A 20242-nucleotide genomic window follows, 5' to 3' on the forward strand; every position below is an offset into this window, starting at 1 on the left:
TACTGGAATTTTAAATTGATTATTTATGTAACTATATGAGATGGTTTTCAGTTGATTGGTTAATATCATCTTATTTTTGAAGATTCTTTTTTTCCTTTTTATTATGAAGAATTTTAATATATATAAAGATGGGCCAGCTCCCCATCCACGTCTCCCTTCTTGGATTATTAAAACTTTTTTTAATGAGATACAATTCATGTACCAGAAAACTCACTCTTTTCAAGTGTACAGTTCAGTGGTTTTTAATATATTCACAAAGTTGTGCAGCCAATACCAGTCAGTGATTTTTAATATATTACAGAGTTATACAACAATCACAAATCTCTTTTTAGTCTATAGATTTTTTTTCTCCAAATCTCTTTTTCTTTCTTTCTTTTAAAAATTTTATGTATTTAATTTTTGGCTGCACTGGGTCTTTGCTGCTATGCGAGAGCTACTCTCTAGTTGTGGTGCAAGGACTGGCTCTAGGGTGCCAGGCTACAGCAGTTGCAGGGTGTGGGTTTGGTAGGGCAGTTGGGCTTAGTTGCCCGGAGACATGTGGAATTTAACAGAGTAGGGACTGAACCAGGTCGCGTGCATTGGCAGGCAGATTCTTAACCACGGATTACCAGGGAAATCTCCAAGTCTTTTTCCTTCGTAATTTTTGTGGAAGAAATTTGCTTTTTTATCCTGTAGAATATTCATAGTCTAGCTTTTGATTTTTGCATCTCTATAGTATTTTTTAAATGTTTCTCTGGCCTCCATATTTCTTATAAATTGGTAGTTAGATATAGATGTCTGATGGGATTCCGGTTCAATTTTTTTTCTACAAGAGTACAGTCATGTTTCCATTCTAGAGGCATATGTCTCAACTTTTTGTGATAATGTAGTTGATGCTCAATGACTTGATCTCTCAATTCATTAGAGGTTACAAAATGGTGATTATCACTCATCACTTATCACTCATCATTTATTACTTGGAATACTCCTCTATAAAAAGAAATTTTTCTTCGTCTACTATTTGGTTACTCAATGGTACGGATTCTTTATAAATATTAACATTTTATTAATTTTAATATTTTAGAGCCATAGACTACCCCCCGACCCCACCCCCACCCGCCAGATGTCAAACATTTTCCTAAGTAGTGCTTTCTAATGCTTCATGGGAAAAATTATCTGCCCACAGGGCCTGAAAATAACAAAAGGAGGCGGGGACAGTGAAACTCCAAACATGCCCCAAGAGGATACACATCCTCAGCTCCAGCAGATTTTCTTTTTTCTCCGCATCACATAAGGTTTTCCTGTACGAAGCATCATGCAAAAAAAAAAAAAAAAAGTCACCTGATCTAAAAATCTTGAAAAGTTTTGTTTCTCTTCAGGAATTAATATGGTTTTCTCTTACCATTCATAAACATCAGTGAACAATCTACTTTCCTACTTTGCACTGTGCCCAGTTAAGTTCAAAGCCAAATTTTCCATTTAATTTTGGAACAGTAGAGTTCCTGATCTCTGCATCTACATTTTTCTTTGATCTTCATCCTCTGTACCTGTTCCTGTCTTCCGGCTGGTTCGAATTTTCTACTAGCAAAAAGGAGTTTGACTGAACAAAAACATTTACAGTGCCGTCAGTCATCTACGAAAGAACCTTTTTCTTGGCACTCTAATTCTCGACTGGATGTTATTTAAGGAATCTAACGTAATAAGCTTGAAATGGTTTCTCATTGGGATCTCAATTTGTATTTCTACAGTTATTGGTGAGCTCGAACATCTTCCCACATTTGATAACCAGGTTTAAAATTGTTCGTTTGCGTGGGACGTGGCTTATATTAAATTAGGGAGGAATTCGCCAGTGGACTGAAAGGACAAATGAAATCTCATTGTTACATTTAAGCTTTGACTCTGTCTCTGTTTTTTTCCCCCGTCCGAGACAGCTCTTTGCAGAACACTGTATTGCCTCAAAATATGTGTACTGTGTCAGCGTCCTGTTTCTGCTTTCAGTGTTTATGGGGGAAGAGTTCCTGAATCCTGAACACGCCTGGATTCCCGGCTATCGTCGGGACTCTTTCTGCAGGCGTGACCTCTCTCACTCGGCCTTCGATTGGCCCGCCTGACCCTTCAGGAGTCACCGCGCCGCGGGTTTGCTTAGCGCGGTGGATGCGAGTGATGAGTGACTGCTTCTGCCTTTCTCCACCCCCCCCAACTTCTTTCTTTTTTTTTTTTTTCTTAAGCCATAGCTATGGTTACCACGTCTCTCCCCGCCTCCCTCCACTTACCAAGAAGACGACTGGCCATTGGCTATCTGTCACCAAGTTACTCAGTCATTGGCCGCTGGTGAGACTGGGCGCTCCCCCTTCCCCGGTCTCCCGGGTCTCTTGAGGAGCCCAGGAAGGAGGCTCCGCTAGTGCCGCCGGGCCACGGGCTGCCGCGACCAGGCTGCGGCAGTCGTTAGCCGGTCATGTCGGCCGCCCAGGGCTGGGACAGGAACCGCCGGAGGGGAGGAGGCGCAGCCGGCGGTGGCGGCGGAGGTAGCGGGGCCGGCGGGGGCAGTGGGGGCAACGGGGGTCGGGGGACTGGTCAGCTCAACCGCTTCGTGCAACTCTCCGGGCGGCCGCACCTGCCAGGTGAGTGGTGGAGCACGGTCCTGACAGCTCGCAGGCGGGGTGGGAAGGTGACTGCTCCCTTTTCTTTTCTCCCTGCCTTTCTTTTCCTTGGGAGGAGCAAAGGCAGGCCCCACGCACAGCAGAACGATGGGGGGCTTAGAGAAAAGGAAAGGTGTCTTTGAGGTCAGGGAGGGAACAGGAGCCCGGCGGAAAAAAAAAAAGTATTTTTGATCTGTTGAAAGCTCTGTGCTGAAAGTTGTTGTGTTTTCTTTTCAAAGGAGAGGCCGTCGTCTCATTGACATTCCCAAATGTTTCGCTTACTCGGTTCCCAGTCTCGTCCTCTTCCGCAGTTTGATCTTGTAAAAGAAAGACATTGTCGCCTAGCTGTGGGAAATTATTTTTAAAGAGAGAAAGAGGGAAGAGCATTCCAAGGAGTGATTTTTGTAAAAACCACCTCAAGTGTGTAAGAGTTAGGCATTCTGAAACAAGAAAGGAGGAAGAAGGGGGTGGGTGGGAGGTGGGTAGGAAACAGAACCAAGAGAATTAGGGAAAACTAGTTGAATTATTAATATTTTGGAATATACATAGAATGGATAGCGTGTATGGATTTTAACGGGAAAAAATGAAGATCAAGAATATCGTTAGTGACAAAATTATGCTGTCTACCATATGAAATCCCATGGACTGAGGAGCCTGGCAGGCTACAGTCCAGGGGGTCCCGAAAGAGCCGGACCCTACTTAGCGACTAAACACACACACCCCATATGAAAACAGCTTATTGAAAACTGGAAAATGTACCCAGTGTGATTATTTAACGTTTTTGTCTAAATTTACTATCCCTGTGTTCCGATGCCTTGTAAGACAAATCAAATCGATGTGTGTGTGCAAAAAATTTTAAAGAGCTACATTTGTAGGTGAATATTCAGTATAGAGAATGAAAGTGTACTGCCCAGAATGTCAAATATTGTGTTGAGCAAGCTTATTTTTACCATGAAGAGAACTATCAAAAATGTGTGTTAATCATTCACCATGTTTTTTGTGAATAAGATTGACGTTGATTTTATCAGTGATTTTATATTTGTTTAGCTGATGAGTTTTGAGAATGAGGGTGTTTGAAATGTGTTTACTACCATGCCTTGTACTAAGTAGTAAAAAAAATTATTTGATTAATTTGAAGAGAAAGGGAATTTTGCATATTAAGTGCGACACTTTCTTATGTTTGTGATAAGGTTATTGATTTATGCTAGAAATGCACATTAATCCGTTTATATGCACCATTAAAATTAACTGTGAAGCAGTTTTACTCAAATATATAATACACCAGGAATTGGGTTTGAGATGATCGTATCAGTCTGGGTATTCTAAAATTGCTAAATATGTACTCTTTAACGTCAAAAAGGAAAAAGGAGAAATCTTTTTTACCCCAAAGTAATAGCAAAAACTTTCATTTTTGTGTATTGACAGGTTAGCAGATAAAGCTCTTACCAAAGACTGCAACTAGTTTGTCCTCTATGACTGCAATCTTAAATCTTTGAGCTTAGATTAATTATACCATAGTCTTCATATTGGCATTCCCAGGCTCCAAGAAACTGGTTGGTGCACTTCCTGACTGCCACCACTTGATGGCAGTGGAAGCCTTGGTTTCTGAAAAGGGGCTTCGGTGTGGAGCTATTTCTGCATTCTCTGCACACAAGACCAGTAACAGCCATTTGTCCAGAGGTAAAGATAAACGTGTTTAAACTGTGAAAATTCATGCAATGGGGCCATCAGCTCTTTTTTCTGCTTTCTTTCCCCCTTGAGTGGCATTTCATTCTTTCTTCCCCAAGTAGAAAGCCTCAGTCTTCTCTTGACTCTCAGAATTGGAAACATCTGATATTTCAATATATACTTTGAAATTCTTTCACACCAATTCTTTTTTTTTTTCCCCAAGCATTTCATTTTAAGCCTTGCCTCTCCCCTTGATTGAAAGGTTTTATTTTGAGACATTCGACAAGATTTTAAGTGAAAGGGGTAGAAATATCTAGGGTTTTTTATGGCTGACCCTGAAGATTCAAAAATAATAATAATAATACATCTTTGTAGGTAACTTTCTCCCACCTTTGATTTCTAATCCCATTTAACATTTTTCCTCCTGCTCTACCAAGATTTTCAGGTACCAAGCAGTGAGCAACCCTTCTTACTTTTTTGCATAGCTACCTTCTACCCAGGGAGCTCTGGTGGCTCAGAGGTAAAGAATCTACCTGCCAATGCAGGAAATGCGGGTTCAATCCCTGGGTCAGGAAGATCCCCCAGGAGGAAATAGCAACCCACTCCAGTGTTCTTGCCTGAAAAATGCCATGGACAAAGGAACTTGGCGGGCTCCAATTCCATAGGGTCAAAGAATCATACTCGACTGAGCATGCACACAATACACCCTCCTCCAGCCACCAGTGAACCAAAAACAAAACTATCTGGTCTTGGGGTGTTCTTTCTTTCACCAATAGCATCTTTATCCCTGCAGTTATGCAAGCCTGAAACTTGGGCGTCCTCCTTAACGGTTTCCTCTTCCTTGCATTTCTGTTGTAATCAGTCACCAAGTCCCATTTATTTTATTTGTGCCAGACGATGCAGCCGTCATCCCTGCCTTAGGTCTCCTACACTAGCTTTCTAAGCAGTCTTCCTGCTTGTACTCTTGCCCTCCAGTTTGTATAGCACACTCATCTTCTGCATGCACAAATTTGTTTTCATCTCAGCTTACAACCCCTTACTTGCTTTTCATTGCTCTTAAAATAAGGCAAAAATCCTCAACATGGCCTAAAAGCCACTGAGTGGTCTGGCCCCTCTCTAGCTCTCCAGATAACCCTACATCATGTTGTCTTGTTCTTTGATCTTTTCCCACCTCTTTAGATCATGCTCCCTTCTGCCACAGGACAGTTGTACTTGCTATTCCGTCATCTAGCAACTCTGTTAATCCTCATTCTGTTCTCTCTCTCTTTTTTTAAGCTTCTCTCCCATTGGATCTCAGCTTGATCACATTGTTTTTTCAGAGAAGTCATCTCTGACCTTTTATTTGTTCTCTTTATACACACTAGTAGCCGCATGTGTTTCCATTTGTATGTAATTCTTTGATATGCATGATTTGCTACTCTTTACATATATTTACACACACAAGACATCAAATATATACATATATTAATATACAGACACACATGTATTTTTAAATTCTAAATTAATACATTGGCATTATGTGTAAACAATTAAATTCTTGTGAAAGTGATTGATCAGTGTGGTTCAGTTGCCTTTTGCCCCATTGACTCTGGACAAATGGATACAATCAGTTTCTTGAACATAAAGATAGTGGACTAGACTTTGCATCCGTGGTGGCAGCACAAATAATGTTTTGTGAAACCTTGTTTGAGCAGCTTCTCACCTTTTTTCTGTCTCCTAAAATACAGTAGTGATTATGCATTTGCCCCATAGGCCAAGAAATTCATAGCTTCTTAGACCTGGGTTTCTCCCCACTCATAATCTGTCCGTGCGCAGCAGAGAACAGGGACAGTGCTCTCGCAGCCGTAGAGCTCGGGCATGGAGCTCATGGGGACAGTGGAGCCCATGTTATCATTGTGCCTTAAGTGTGTAAATTTGAGTGAATGCCATGTGTTACCTAGGGAAACAGCTAAACAATGTTGCTAACATGGGGACTGGAAAACTGACAAAGAAAAAGGAGGAAAAACATAACAATTGGTAAAGCTGTGTAAAAATAATACTGAAAATATTAACTGAGAATTTTTCTTGTGATATATGTTTATGATATAAGGTACAAATGGTAAAAGGCAACTTTTCCTTCTTCCTTTGACCCGTAATTGGCTTCTTTCCCTTGAAGCAACTGATTTCGTGTGTATCTTTTCCAGAAAAGTGTATGTGTGTGTTGGAGGGGAGAAAAATGGTAGCATTTCTTTGTTTGGATGGGCATTTAAAAGGTTTACAGTCTTACTAATACAAAGGATAATACAGTTAATATTTTTGTATGTATATAATTTTGCACATTAGTGACTCTGTCTTTAGAATAAACTCCTAGAAGTACAATTGCTGGGTCAAAGGATATGTGCTATTTAAATTTTGATAGGTATTGTCAGTTGCCTTTCATAGAGGTTGTGCCAGATTGTGTTCATTGATGTTGGAGCTCTGGCTTCCCATAGCTTTGGTAACAGAGTGGGTTATTAAACTTTTTTTACATTGCCAATTTAAAAGGTATATTTTTCTTCATCTTTTCAATAGCTATAAAAAACATACAGCCATATTTGTTTCCTTTATTTATAACATCTGCTTATATTTCCTATTCACCTGGTTATATTTTTTATTTCTCTGTTGGAATGTTTAATATTGTTTGTAGGAGCTGTTTTACAGAAATTAGTTCTTTGTCTCAGTTTTGTGTTGCAGGTACTTGTCACAGTTTCATTTAGCTTTTGACTTTGTTTACAATATATTTTTTCAGCAGAAATTAAAATATTTGTATAGTTTAATTATTAATCTTTTTTTATTTTAGGTTTTTTTGATCATAAGAAAGGGCTTTCCTATTTCAATCTTATTGATATTGCTAATTAAAATTAAAATTCTTGTGTTTTTTTTCTTGGTAATTTTATAATTTATTTTTAAGTTAAATGCACTTATTGATACAAAATTTAGTTAGGTAAAGTATTTAGGGAGGATTTAACTTCACTTTTCTTCTAGGTGGCTACCCAGTTATCACAGTATTGAAGTATTGCCTATCGGTGTGCTTAGTTTTTATATATAATTTGGTATTTTTACTAGACTTTTATTCTGTTTCATTGATCAGATTACCTATTTATACCTAGTAATATCATTCTTTGATTATAATCCTCTTTCATTCTACTTCTTGGAGTTTTCCTGGATACTCTTTGTTTGTTCTGTAAAACTTAGAATTAGTTTATTGAACTCCCTCCCCCCATCTTTTGGTATTTTTATTGATACTGCATTATATTTGAAGATTGATTTAGAGATCATTGACTTCTTTTTAAGGTTCAGTCTCCTGTTCAGGAAGAGGGTGTACATTCATTTCTTGTTTTTCAATTTTTTTTTGTATCCCTCGACAGCAATTTAGTTTTTTTCATGTAGACCTTTTATCATTTCTTTTATATGTATTCCTGGTATTTTACCTTTTTTTGTTGCTATTGTAAATGGGGCTTCTATTGCTGTTATATCTTTTATCTTGCTCTTTGAACATGGTAATGCTATTCATTTCTGAGAATTAATTTTGTTCTTGGCCACCTTTGGAATCTCAGTACTATCTGTTATGGTTTCCCAGTTGTTTTTCTAAGGTTTTGCAGTTAAATAATATCATTGGGCTTCCCAGGTGGCTCAGTGGTAAAGAATCCACCTGCCAATGCAGGAGACTAGGAGGCGTGGGTTAGATCGCTAGGTTGGGAAGATCCCCGGGAAGAGGAAATGGCAACCCACTCCAGTATTCTTGCCTGGAAAATTCCATGGGCAGAGAAACTTGGTGGGCTACTGTCCACCGGGTCACACAGAGTCAGACATGACTGAGTGACTGCACACAATATCGTTAGCAAATAAAGATAACTTTATCTTCTCTTTTCCGGTTTTTATACTTATTTCTTTTTTTTTGGCAAATCAGTTTAGTTAGTACTTTCCAAAAATATTAAACAGTATAATAGTAGTGGATTTTTGTCTTATTCCTGACTTAAATGTGAGTTTTTTAGTGCTTTCCTATTAATATTAGGCCTGACTTTAAGTTAAAGTGTACATACTATGTTAGTCAGCTCTTACCATTTTATAAAGATTTTTTAAAATATGGAAGTTAAAATTTAAGCCTCTGTGGGGAATTATGTGATTTTTTTTCCTTTGTTTACTATTTTGGTGAGTTGTACTAATAGATTTACTCTCACTGGACCATCCTTGCTTTTCTAAATCAATTCACTTTGTTATTGTGTATTATTTTATATGTGCTCTTGGGTTCTATTTGCTAAACTTTATTTAGAAATTTTGCATCATTCCTCTTAAGCTAAATTGCTTTGTAGTTTTCTTTTATGTATTTTATCTTTGTTGGATTATGCCACTTTCATAAAAATAATTTCAAACTTTTATTTTTCTATGCTTTTTTCTCCTCTCTGGTTAAATGGCATTCGAGTTAAATGCTTGGTTGAATTGCCTGTGAGATTATTGGACCTTGAGTATTTTGGGAGGAGACTAGCTGTTTGACAGTTAACCTCTTTACTTCTATGATTAATTTGCTTATCATTTATATCTTTGTGAGGAAGCTTTGCCAATTTGTATTATCCTACAAAATAATCTGATTCGCCCACGTTTTCAAAACTATTTGTGTAACATGAGCAAGGTACTCTTTTGTGATTAAAAAAAAATTTCCTGTGTCTGTGACTACACTGTCACTTTACTCATTATCACTTCTTATTTAGTATATGTGAGGCCTTGCCTTTTTGTTGTTGTTGTTTACAACCAGGTCTTGGATTTTTTAAAAAATTAGTTCTGTTATTTTCTTTTTTCTTATTTATATTTTTCTTTCACTGTTTTAAATCCTTCCTTTAGCGTTTGTTAGGTTTATTTTGTGGCTGTTTTCCTGTCTTCTTGTGTGGAATCCTTAATGTTCTTTTCATTCTTGTGTTTGTGTATGTTTGTATTCGTGCTTAGTTATATCTGACTGTTTGTAACCCCAGAGACTGTAGCCCACCAGGATTCTCTGTCCACAGAGAATCCAGGATTTCCCAGGCAAGAATACTGGAGTTGGTTGCCATTTCCTTCTCCAGGGGAATCTCCCCGACCCAGGGATTGAACCTGCATCTCCTGCATTGGCAAGCGGATTCTTTACCACTGCACCACCTGGGTGTTAAATTTTGAGTTTTCTTCTGAACAGTACTTGAGTTGTGTCTTGTAAGTTATAGGTTTCTTGTATTTATTTTCTGAATATTTTTGTAGTTCAATTTTTGACTTATTTTCTTTAGCACAGGAGTAGTTAATCCTTTTCAACTTTAACATATCCATTTATATGGCTTTAGTAGCGTTATTGAGATTTAATTCACATACTGTACAGTTCACTATTTAAAGTGTACAATTCAGTGATTTTTAGTATATTCAGGCTTGTGGAATTATTACCACAGTCAATTTTAGAACATTTTCATCCCCTCAAGAAGAAGCCCTATGTCCGTTAAGTTGTCCCTCCCTTATCTTCCTGCTCCTCTTCTCCCTCACCCTCTACCCTAGCTCTTAAGTAACCATAATCTGCTTGCTTTCTCTCTATATTTTCCTGCTATGGACTTCCTCCTGTGAATGGAATCATAGTCTTTTTGACTGCCATCTTTCATTTCCATACTATTTTTTAAGTTTATTAATTTGCTGCAGATATCAGTACTTCATTCCTTTTTCTGGCTAAATAATATTCCACTATATGGATAGACCACATTTTGTTTACCCATTAATGGATATATAGATTGTTTTTCACTTTTTGGCTGTTGTAAATAAACATTTGTGTATCGATCTCTGTGTGGACATATGTTTTCATTTCTTTTAGGTACGTGCCTAAGTAGGATTTCCCTGGTGGTGCAATGGTAAAGAACCTGCCTGCCAATAGAGGAGACATGAGACGAGGGTTCGATCCCTGTGTCAGGATGATCCCATGGAAAAGGAAATGTATCCTTGCCTGGGAAATCCCATAGAGAGAGGAGCCTGGCAGGCTACATCTATGAGGTCACAAAGAGCTGGACATGACTGAGCAACTTTACACACACATGTAAACACACACGTATCTAGGTATAGAATTGTTGGGTCAGTTAGTAACTATGCTTGACATTTAATCATTTCAGAAACTGTCAAACTGTTTTCCAAAGTGGGTGGAATTTTACATTCCTACCAGCAGCCTAAGAGGGTTCCAGTTTTTCCACATCCTTGCCAACTCTTGTTGTTATCTGATTTTTTGATTTCAGTCATCCTAGTGGGTATGAAGTAGCATCTCATTGTACTTTTTGACTTGCATTTCCCTCATGACTAATGATGTCAAGCATCTTTCCTTGTTTTTCTCTTTTCTTTCCTCCTTCTTTCTAGTTTTTTTTCTTTTAAGGTATGATTGACATTGTTCATCTTTTCATGTACTTGTTGGCTAATTGTATGTCTTCTTTGAAGAAATGGCTATTAGATCCTTTGCTCAATTTTTAATTGGATTATTTGTCTTTATTATTGAATGGTAAGAACTCTTTATACATTTTAGCTCTCTTTACATTTTTTTTTAATGTATTTCAAGTCCTTTGTCAAATATATGATTTGCAAATATTTTTCCCGTTCTGTGGTTGTCTTATCAGTTTCTTAATTGTGCCCTTTGAAGCATAAAAGTTTTAAATTTTGGTGAAGACTGGTTTATCTTACTGTTGTTATTTTATTTTTTTGCTTTTGTTTTGTTGTCTATCTAAGAATCTTTTACCAAATCCAGGATCATGAAGACCTGTGTTTTTTCTAAGAATTTTATAGTTTTGCTCTAATATTTATGCATGTGGTAAAGGTTATCTTAATTGACTGTCCTGTTGAAAAGACTGTGCTTTCCCCCATTGAATAGTCTTGGCATTCTTGTTGAAAACCAGTCAACCTTAAACATGTATAGGCTTATTTATGGGCTTTTAATTCTGTTCCATTAATCTATATGTCTGTCCATGTGCCAGTGCCATAGTGCCTCAGTTACTGTTGCTTTGGACATAGTTTTGAAATCAGAAAATGTGAATTCTCCTATTTTATTCTTTTTCAGGTTTGTTTTGGCTATTTTGGGTCCCTGCAATTCCATATAAATTTGACAAATTTGACAGATTTGTCAATTTGTAGGAAGAACTCAGCTGGGGTTCTTATGGGGATTGCCATCTGTACATCAGTGTGAAGATATCACCATCTTTTAACGTTGTCTTCTAATCCCTGCACATGGGATATTTTTCCATTTATTTGGATTTTCTTTAATTCTTTCAGCAATGCTGTATGGTTTCCAGAGTTTGTTTATGTTAATACCTCACTTGCCTTTCTCAAGCAAGAAATGCTTTACTATATTTTCAGCAGTGTTTGTACTCCTTTGTGTTAGTTACAATGAAGATTTCATTTCTGCATTGGTTTTATTTTTTTCCTTCCATTTCTTTTCTGTTCTCTGCCTGCTGATATTTTGTCTCTATTATCTTGTCTTCTTCAAGTTAGAATTACTTGTCTTTTCTGCCCCTGAGGCAGCTTTAATTTTGGTAAAGCTTATTGTCTTCCACTTCCTACCACCACTGTGAAAGGAATACAAACTCTCATAGTGGCATTATTTATAAAAGCCAGTATATGGAAACAGCTTAAGTGTCCATCAACAGATTAATAAATAAAGATGATGTGGTGTATATATACAGTGGAATACTACTCAGTCATAAAAAAGAATGAGATTTGGCTATTTGCAGTAACATGGGTGGACTTGGTAGGCACTTTGCTAGGTGAAATAAGTCAGAGAAAGACAAATGCTGTATGATATTACTTAAATGTGGAATATAAAAAACATAACAATCTAGTGAATAGAGCAAAAAAAAAGAAGCAAGCTCACAGATATAGAGAACAAGCTAGTAGTTACCTGTAGGGTAAAGGAGGGGGGAGGGGCAATATAGGGATAGGAGATTAAGAGGTACGAAATATTAGGTAGAAAATAAGCTGCAAGGATATATTATACAACCTATGGAATATAACAAATGTTTTATAATAACTAAATGAAATATCTTTAAAATTGTAGATCACTATATTGTACATCTGTAAAATATATAATACTGTATACCAGCTATACTTCAATTTTTAAAAAAGGAATACAGCTCATTAAAATTTGGAAAATATTAAAAACTTGAAACAAGAAGAAAATCATCTATAGTAATTCCATTTGATACTTGTGTCAGCATTTTGATATTTTGCTTTTTTAGTCCTTTATCAGTGAATTGTGTTATATTTAATATTGTATAAATCATTACATACTACTAGTGGCAGCTTGGGATTCTCTTAAACCTGTTCTGTATTTAAATGTTTTCTCTTATTTTACCAAGTAGACTCTGTTTCTCCTCAATTTATCATACGAATAACTGTTTAGATTTTTTTCTAGCTGATGCACTATTTTCTTTTTTCTTCACAGCCAAGGTTTTGGAAGAATAGACTCAATTGTTTAATTTCTTTTTTTCCTCTTCAGTCTATTGCACTTCTGCCTCCATTGTTCTACTCAAGTCTTCTTGGCTAAGGTAATAACTTCTTAACTGCCAAATTCATTAGATATCTCTTAGTCTTCATCCTACCCAGTTTCTCTAGATTTTGATTTCAACTAGCCCCTTTGCTAAAGCCTGGGAATATATAACTAGACACAATCTGTATTCCTAAAGAGCTCTTAGTTACCCTTTTTATTGCTTGAATTTCTCATTAGTTTTTCTTTATCTGGTGCTTAATACTGATATCCAAGAGTATATCTGTTTGTTTCCCACCTCATTCTTATATTTTCCTCTGGGTGATGTCATTAATATCCTGACAACATAGATCAGACCTCTTTTCCTGGCCTGTTTGCCGGTGGCTACTAGACAGTGCCACTCCAATGACTAATGAATGAGTGCCTTAAATTCAGCTTGTCTGAAAACAATTTCATTATCTTTCCTGCCAAACCTGTTCTTGCTCCAGTGTCCCTTATTCTGACTAATTTAATGGCTACCTCATCAATTTAGTGAATGAAGCCAGAAATCTGAGAATCACATTAGATTCCTTTCTTTTGCTCACCCCTTGTACAGTTGGTCACAAAGTCTTGCCAATTTTTCCTCTTTACTCTAATTTTTCTGACCTTTTCCACGACTACAGCCTCACCACTTATGTCTTTCATTTTATATTTCAGCTATAGAACTATTTGCAGTTAGTTGCTTTAAGTTCTTAGAAGAAGCTAGGTTGGGAGGGTAAGATTTTTTTAAGTTGCAGTTTCCTGCAGTACCACACTGTGTCATGATTCTACACATAACCATTTCTTTCTTAGTCTGCCATTTCCTAAATCCTTCCTAAGACCCACCCAAGTGTACGTTACACAGCTTTTTTTCTGTCCTCTCTTTTAATACAAATAGATTAATAATACTGGGTAGTTACTGTGTGTTTGCCTCTGTTCAGGGTGTTTTACAAATATTAATTCATTTAATCCTCATAACTTTGTGAGGTAATTAGCTTTCTCATCCCCTTCTGTGATGAAGAACTGAGGCTTACAGAGAAGCTGCAGAACTTGCACGAAGTGCATATAGCTAATAAATGTCAGAATTAGGATTCAGACCGTCTCTCAGACTTCAGAGTCCATGCTGTTGTGCCTCTTCTTTGTGCCATCACCTTCTTTTGTATATACAAAGGATCACAGTACTTATATTGAATTGCTTTGCAAGGATTTGTTTTCGAACTTACCTATGGGCTTTTTTTTTTTAATTGGAAGACAGTTGCTTTGCAATATTGTGTTAGCTTCTACCTTACAATGTGCATCAGCTGTTAGTAAACATACATATATCTCCTCCCTCCTGAGCCTCCTTGCCACCCCCTCCTCATCCCACCCCTCTACGTTGTCACAAAGCACCGGGGACTGAGCTCCCTATGTAACTATGGGCTTCTTAAACGGAAAAATAATGTCTTATTCTCTGTCACCTTCCACAGGACTAGAACACTGCCCCATTTATAGCTGACTTTTCATAAATATTTATTGAATGAATTAGTAATTGTCAATATCTATAGTTACTCAGGCAGAAGAGTTGAGTTTAGGTTATTTTACATTACATAAGGCTAAATAAACTTTTTAACCTAGGTATTTAGCACATACAGTTTTTGCATGGCTTTTCCAAGTACAGTTTTATGTCTGATCTTATCAGTGGTTGTTGTATCCTTCTGTCTTTTCCTCAATTCCACCCCTTCCTGCCTTTTCAGACTTTTCAGAATATTTACATTTTTATCACTTATCTGTTCAGACCCTTTCTTTTGATCAAGTCATCCCTTTAGCATTTGAGCTTGCTCAAGTTTTATCTTTCTGGTCTTCTAGCCTCTCCGAAATAGCTCAGTTGGGAGAGCGTTAGACTGAAGATCTTTCTGGTCTTCCCCTTTTCTTCAGAGCCAAGTTTGTGAAAATATTGACTAGAGTTGAGGTCTTCATTGCCACATCTCCTCTTTTCTTTGAAGTAGCTCTTGTTAAAGTCACAGGTGACTTATGTGTTGTCCAATCAAGTGATGTTTTTCAGTTTCCACCTTACCTGATCTCTCTTCATTTTGAAACATCCTTTTTCCTCTGCTTCTCTGGCATCAGCTCTGGTTTTCTTTTTGTGTCTGGCTTCTCATACTAAGTCTTGTTTGTTGATCCTTCTTCTACCAGGCCTTTAAGGAATTGGAGTTCTCAAGTCTTGGTCCCATGCCTCTGCCCTTCTTTTTTCAAATTATTTTAGGTATTTTTTTTTCCAAATCCACGGTTTTCATTTTTCAGTTATACATGAAGAAGTCAGGCCACTTTGTAATTCTTCCTAAATTGCTCTTGAGAGCCAAATACTTGCTTTCTTCATGTCTCCACTTACATGGCATTTACCCCTCAAGTTCAGCGTGTCTAAAACGGAATTTGTGACATTTCTTTATTCTAAGCGGGGGAACTATTGGACAGTTTTAAGCAGGGTAGTATGGGATGTGATTTACATTTTTTTGTTTCTGTGTGATTTACATTTTTTAAAGCTTCCTGTAACTGCCAGGTGGAGAATGGATTGTGGGAAATGGTAAAAGTGAAGCATAAAGGCTATTTAGAAAAATACTGCAATAGTCTCCTAAAAAGATGGTGGTGCCTTGGTGCAGGGTATAGTGGTATAAGTTGTGAGAATAATTAAGTATGAGATATATTTTGAAAATAGTATGAACAGGATTTATTGTGAGATATGAAGGAAAGAGAAAAATCAGGATGACTCCAAAGTTTTTGTCTTAAGCAACTGGATGGATGATGGTGTCATTAAATGTGACGGAGCAGACTGAGACAAGGATTGTGGAAGTCAGTCAAGAGTTCTCTTTTGGCTGTGTTAAGCTTGACATGCCTATTTGACATCTAAGTAGAGGATATAAGGTAGACAATCCCCATATATAAATCAAATCAAGGGAGAGGTAGAGGCTCAGGATATAAATTTTGGAATTATTAGCTTGCAGATGGTACTTACAGTCACCGTGGAAAATTCTAAAAGAGATGGAAATACCAGACCACCTTACCTTTCTTCTGAGAAACCTGTACGCAGGTCAAGAAGCAACAGTTAGAACCGGACATGGAACAATGGGCTTGTTCAGAATTGGAACGTCAAGGCTGTATATTGTCACCCTGCAAATTTAACTTATTTGCAGAGTATATCATGCAAAATGCCAGGCTGGATGAAGCACAAGCTGGAATCAAGATTGCCAGGAGAAATATCAATAACCTCAGATATGCAAGTGATACTACTTCAGTGGCAGACAGTGAAGAGAAACTAAAGAGTCTCTTGATGAAGGTGAAACAGGAGAATAAAAAAGCTGGCTTAAAACTCAACATTCAAAAAATTAAGATCATGACATCTGGTCACATCACTTCATGGCAAATAGATGGGAAAACAATGGAAACAGTGACAGATTTTATTTACTTGGGCTCCAAAATCACTGGACAGTGACTGCAGCCTTGAAATTAAAGACGCTTGTTCCTTTGAAGAAAAGCTATGACAAACCTAGACAGTGCTAGAGACATCACTTTGCTAACAAAGATTTGTACACCCAGAGCGGTGGTTTTTCTAGTAGTCGTATACAGATGTGAGAGCTGGACCGTAAAGAAGGCTGAGCACTAAAGAATTAGCTTTCAAATTGTGGTGCTGGATAAGACCCTTGAGAGTCCCTTGGACAGCAAGGAGATCAAACCAGTCATTCCTAAAGGAAATCAGTCCTGAATATCATTGGAAGGACTGATGCTGAAGCTCCAACACTTTGGCCTCATGATGTGAAGAGCCGACTCGTTAGAAAAGACCCTGATGCTGGGAAAGATTGAAGGCAGGAGGAGAAGGGGGCAACAGAGGATGAGATGATTGGATGACATTACCTATTCAGTGGACATGAATTTGAGCAAACTCTGGGAGATAGTGAAGGATAGGGAAGCCTGGCATGCTGCAGTCCATGAGTCGCAGGGAGTCAGACATGAGTTAGCGACCAAACAACAACATGCGTTTTAAGGTTCAGTTTGTATATTGTCCTTGAGCTATTTTTAAGATTTTTTTTTTTTAACAGTCTTTAGTGTTTTTGAACACCCAGGTCATTAGACTGTTACCAGTATCTATACTGGGCAAACTTGTAGAACACATAAAAAAGTTATGCTCACTTACATATGTAAATATGATTTCTTATTATTGAACTCAACCTTACCCGCCTGTCATTTTTTTTTTACTTATTTTTGTTTAAACTGAAAATCACTCTTTAAGCCTGATAAAATAGTATACAAGGGAGACCAAATCTCTCTTCTCTTTAGATCACTAATTCTCCAGTTTCTCCCCAGAGGTATCACATCTGTTAGTTTTTAGTGTATCTTTCCAGAATTAAAATTTGCATATGTATACATATAGGTATGGGATTTCCCTGATAGCTCAGTTGATAAAGAATCTGCCTGCAATCAGGAGACCCTGGTTCCATTCCTGGGTCGGGAAGATCCGCTGGGCAAGGGGTAGGCTCCCCACTGTAGTATTCTTGGGCTTCCCTTGTAGCTCAGCTGGTAAAGAATCCGCCTGCAATGTGGGAGACCTGGGTTCGATCCCTGGGTTGGGAAGATCCCCTGGAGAAGGGAAAGGCCACCCACTCCAGTATTCTGGCCTGGAGAATTCCGTGCAGTGTATAGTCCATGAGGTCGCAAAGAGTTGGACATAGCTGAGTGACTTTCACTTTCACTACACATATAGATATGTTATCTTTATTTTTGAACAAATTAGAGTAAATACATAAAGAATACATGGAGTATTCTTTCTGCACCTGTCTTTTTATTTTTACTAAAAATATATTGTTGGAATTGTTCTATATTAGCATATTTAGATTGATCTGATTCTTCTTCATGGCTGAAAGTATTGCATTGTATGGCTGTATAGTAATTTACCAGCTACACAGTTTTTTAAAAAAATGTTTATTGGAGTATAGTTGATTTTCGATGTTGTGTTAGTTTCAAAGTATACAGCAAAGTGCCAGCCACACAATTGATAGATATTTATATTTTTTCTGGTCTTTTACTCTTTAAAAAGATTGTGTAATGCATGGTGGTAAATATTGCTGACTTGCCTTCAGTATCTGTGTTTATTAAGTTTTCTTCAAGTTATAGAATTTTAAAACTCACATGATAGTTATCTCTTTACCTTACTCAACTTTCCCATCCAGCTAGTATTTAAGCCCTTTTGTTTTATCTGCATATAGTAACTATTATTAGCTAAGAATTTTTATAAACATTTACTCATAACCTAATGAGGAGTAGGTACTGTTATTGTTCCCTTTTCATAGAGAAAGAAACTAAGGCCCAGAGGGTAACACTGTTTCTAAGGCCATATAATTCACAAGGGACAGAACCCTTATGATTTGGATACAGGCAATGTGGTTCCAGTGTCCATGCTTTTAACTACTGTGCTGTCCTCATCTCTGTTGCCTGTCTTTCCCAGTAGTGCCATAATTCAGGCGTTCATTGCCTCAAATTTGACTTTATTAATACAGGTAAAGGCTTCCCCAGTGGCTCAGTGGTAAAGAATCTATCTGCCAAGCAGGAGACGCAGGTTCAGTATATGTGTTGAGAAGATCTTCTGGAGAAGAAAATGGCAACCCACTCCAGTATTCTTGCCTGGGAAATATCATGGACAGAGGAGCCTGGTAGGCTACAGTCTCTGGGGTCACTAAAGAGTTGGACATGACTTAGCAACTAAGAAAACAAATAGACAAAACAAATACAGGTATTCCCCACTTTTCCAAGTTTACTTTACACCTCTTTTAAGAAAGTCCCGTGTTAGTGTCTCTTTTCACTAACTGAAAGAAATTGGAAGAGGATTGTCATTTTTATGATAAAGCAAAAAAATGGGTTCAACATTTGTTTTGCAGTGAGCTGGTACAGAGGCAGCACACACCCCAAGCAGCGTGAGTGGCCCTGCCAGGCTCCTTCCCTGGAAACTACACTCATCATCTCAGCATCAAGCCACCATAGCTTTGCACTGTGTCTGTGAGCATGTGGGCTTTATCAGGATTTATTTTGTACATCAGTTAGCACAAAGGTAATTGAGGTAATTGCTTCTTCACATACCACCATTTTGCTTAGGAAAGGTTTCATTGGGAACACGCTACTTTAGGATAACAGGGAAACCTGTAATGTCTTTGTCACTCTCAGTCTTCCTTTCCTATTTCATTCTATATACTGAAACAAGATTAATCTCCCCAAAGCATAACTATGATTATTGCTTCCCAGATAAAAATCCTTAGTAGCTTCCTGCTGCGTTTAGAATTCAGCTCAATTTCATGCTCTTCCTTTTTATATGTGCTATACTGTCAGTCAGTGTGCTCCAAGCTTTATCTAAGGTGTGATCATTGAGTTGTCTAAAGACTAGACAATGAAATTAGAAGTAATTAATCCAAAAAAAAAAAAAATGATGAGGTAAACAGTCATTGGAGTTGAATGGTGCTTTTTTAGAAAAGTTGTTTCCCTTTTTACTCAGTATCCCTTGCCATATGGTTTCATCAGCAAACTATCAACCCAGTTAATTTGAATCAGATGTGTAATTGATCAAACCAAAGCTTAGCTGCAAACATCTTGGTGTCACATAAAATAAATTCCTTCAAACACATGGAAGTTCACAGACTTGATGCAGAAATGTGAATTTTCTAATGTGAATTGAAAAGGACAAAGGAGAAGCCCCAGCAAGACGGTAGGAGGGGTGAAACTGTGTTTAGAACCAAACCCCATACCCACCAGAGACTTTCAGAGGGCTCTAACAAAACCTGGTGCACACAGGAGACCCCACAGAGACTGAGCCAGACCTGCCTGTGAGTGTTTGAGTGTCTCCTATGGAGGTATGGGTCAACAGTGGCCTGCCACAGGGGCAGGGGCTCTGGGTGCAGCAGACCTGGGTGTGGCATAAGCCCTCTTGGATGAGGTTGCCATTAACCCCACCATGGAGCCGCCAGAACTTGCAGAGGACTGGGGAAACAGACTCTTGGAGGGCACAAACAGAACCTTGTGTGCACCAGGACCCAGGAGAAAGGAGTAGTGACCCCACAAGAGACTGACCCAGACTTTCCTGTAAGTGTCCAGGAGTCTCCAGTGGAGACGTGGATCTGTGGTGGCCTGCTGCAGCGTTGGAGGCCTGCTGCAGGGTTGAGTGCGGCAGTGCATGCATGGGACCTTTTGAAGGAGGTCACCATTATCTTCATTATCTCCATCATAGTTTGGTCTCAGGTCAAACAACATTTAGGGAACACAGCCCTGCCCATCAACAGAAAATTGGATTAAACATTTACTGAGAATGGACCCACCCATCAGAACAAGACCCACTTTCCCCCACAATCAGTCTCTTCTAACAGGAAGCTTCCATAAGCTTCTTATCCTTATCTATCAGAGGGCAGACAGAATGAAAACCACAATCACAGAAAACTAATCGAACTGT

The 20242-nt window shown here is 38.0% G+C and overlaps 1 protein-coding gene across 2 annotated transcripts in view; it reads left to right on the forward strand.

The window, feature by feature from the left end:
* The first annotated feature begins 2177 nt into the window (after nt 1-2177).
* Nucleotides 2178-20242, forward strand: part of KLHDC10 (kelch domain containing 10) — a 61955-nt gene continuing 43890 nt past the window's right edge. The window contains exon 1 of one of the 2 annotated variants that reach the window (XM_043463712.1): nt 2178-2600. In XM_043463712.1, the coding sequence (XP_043319647.1) occupies nt 2435-2600 (166 nt within the window). In that variant the 5' untranslated portion in view covers nt 2178-2434. The remainder of the gene's footprint in view (nt 2601-20242) is intronic. The other variant, XM_043463713.1, reaches the window with a different exon arrangement.

This window comes from Cervus canadensis, chromosome 3 (assembly GCF_019320065.1).
Source record: "Cervus canadensis isolate Bull #8, Minnesota chromosome 3, ASM1932006v1, whole genome shotgun sequence".
Classification (NCBI taxonomy): Eukaryota; Metazoa; Chordata; class Mammalia; order Artiodactyla; family Cervidae; genus Cervus; species Cervus canadensis.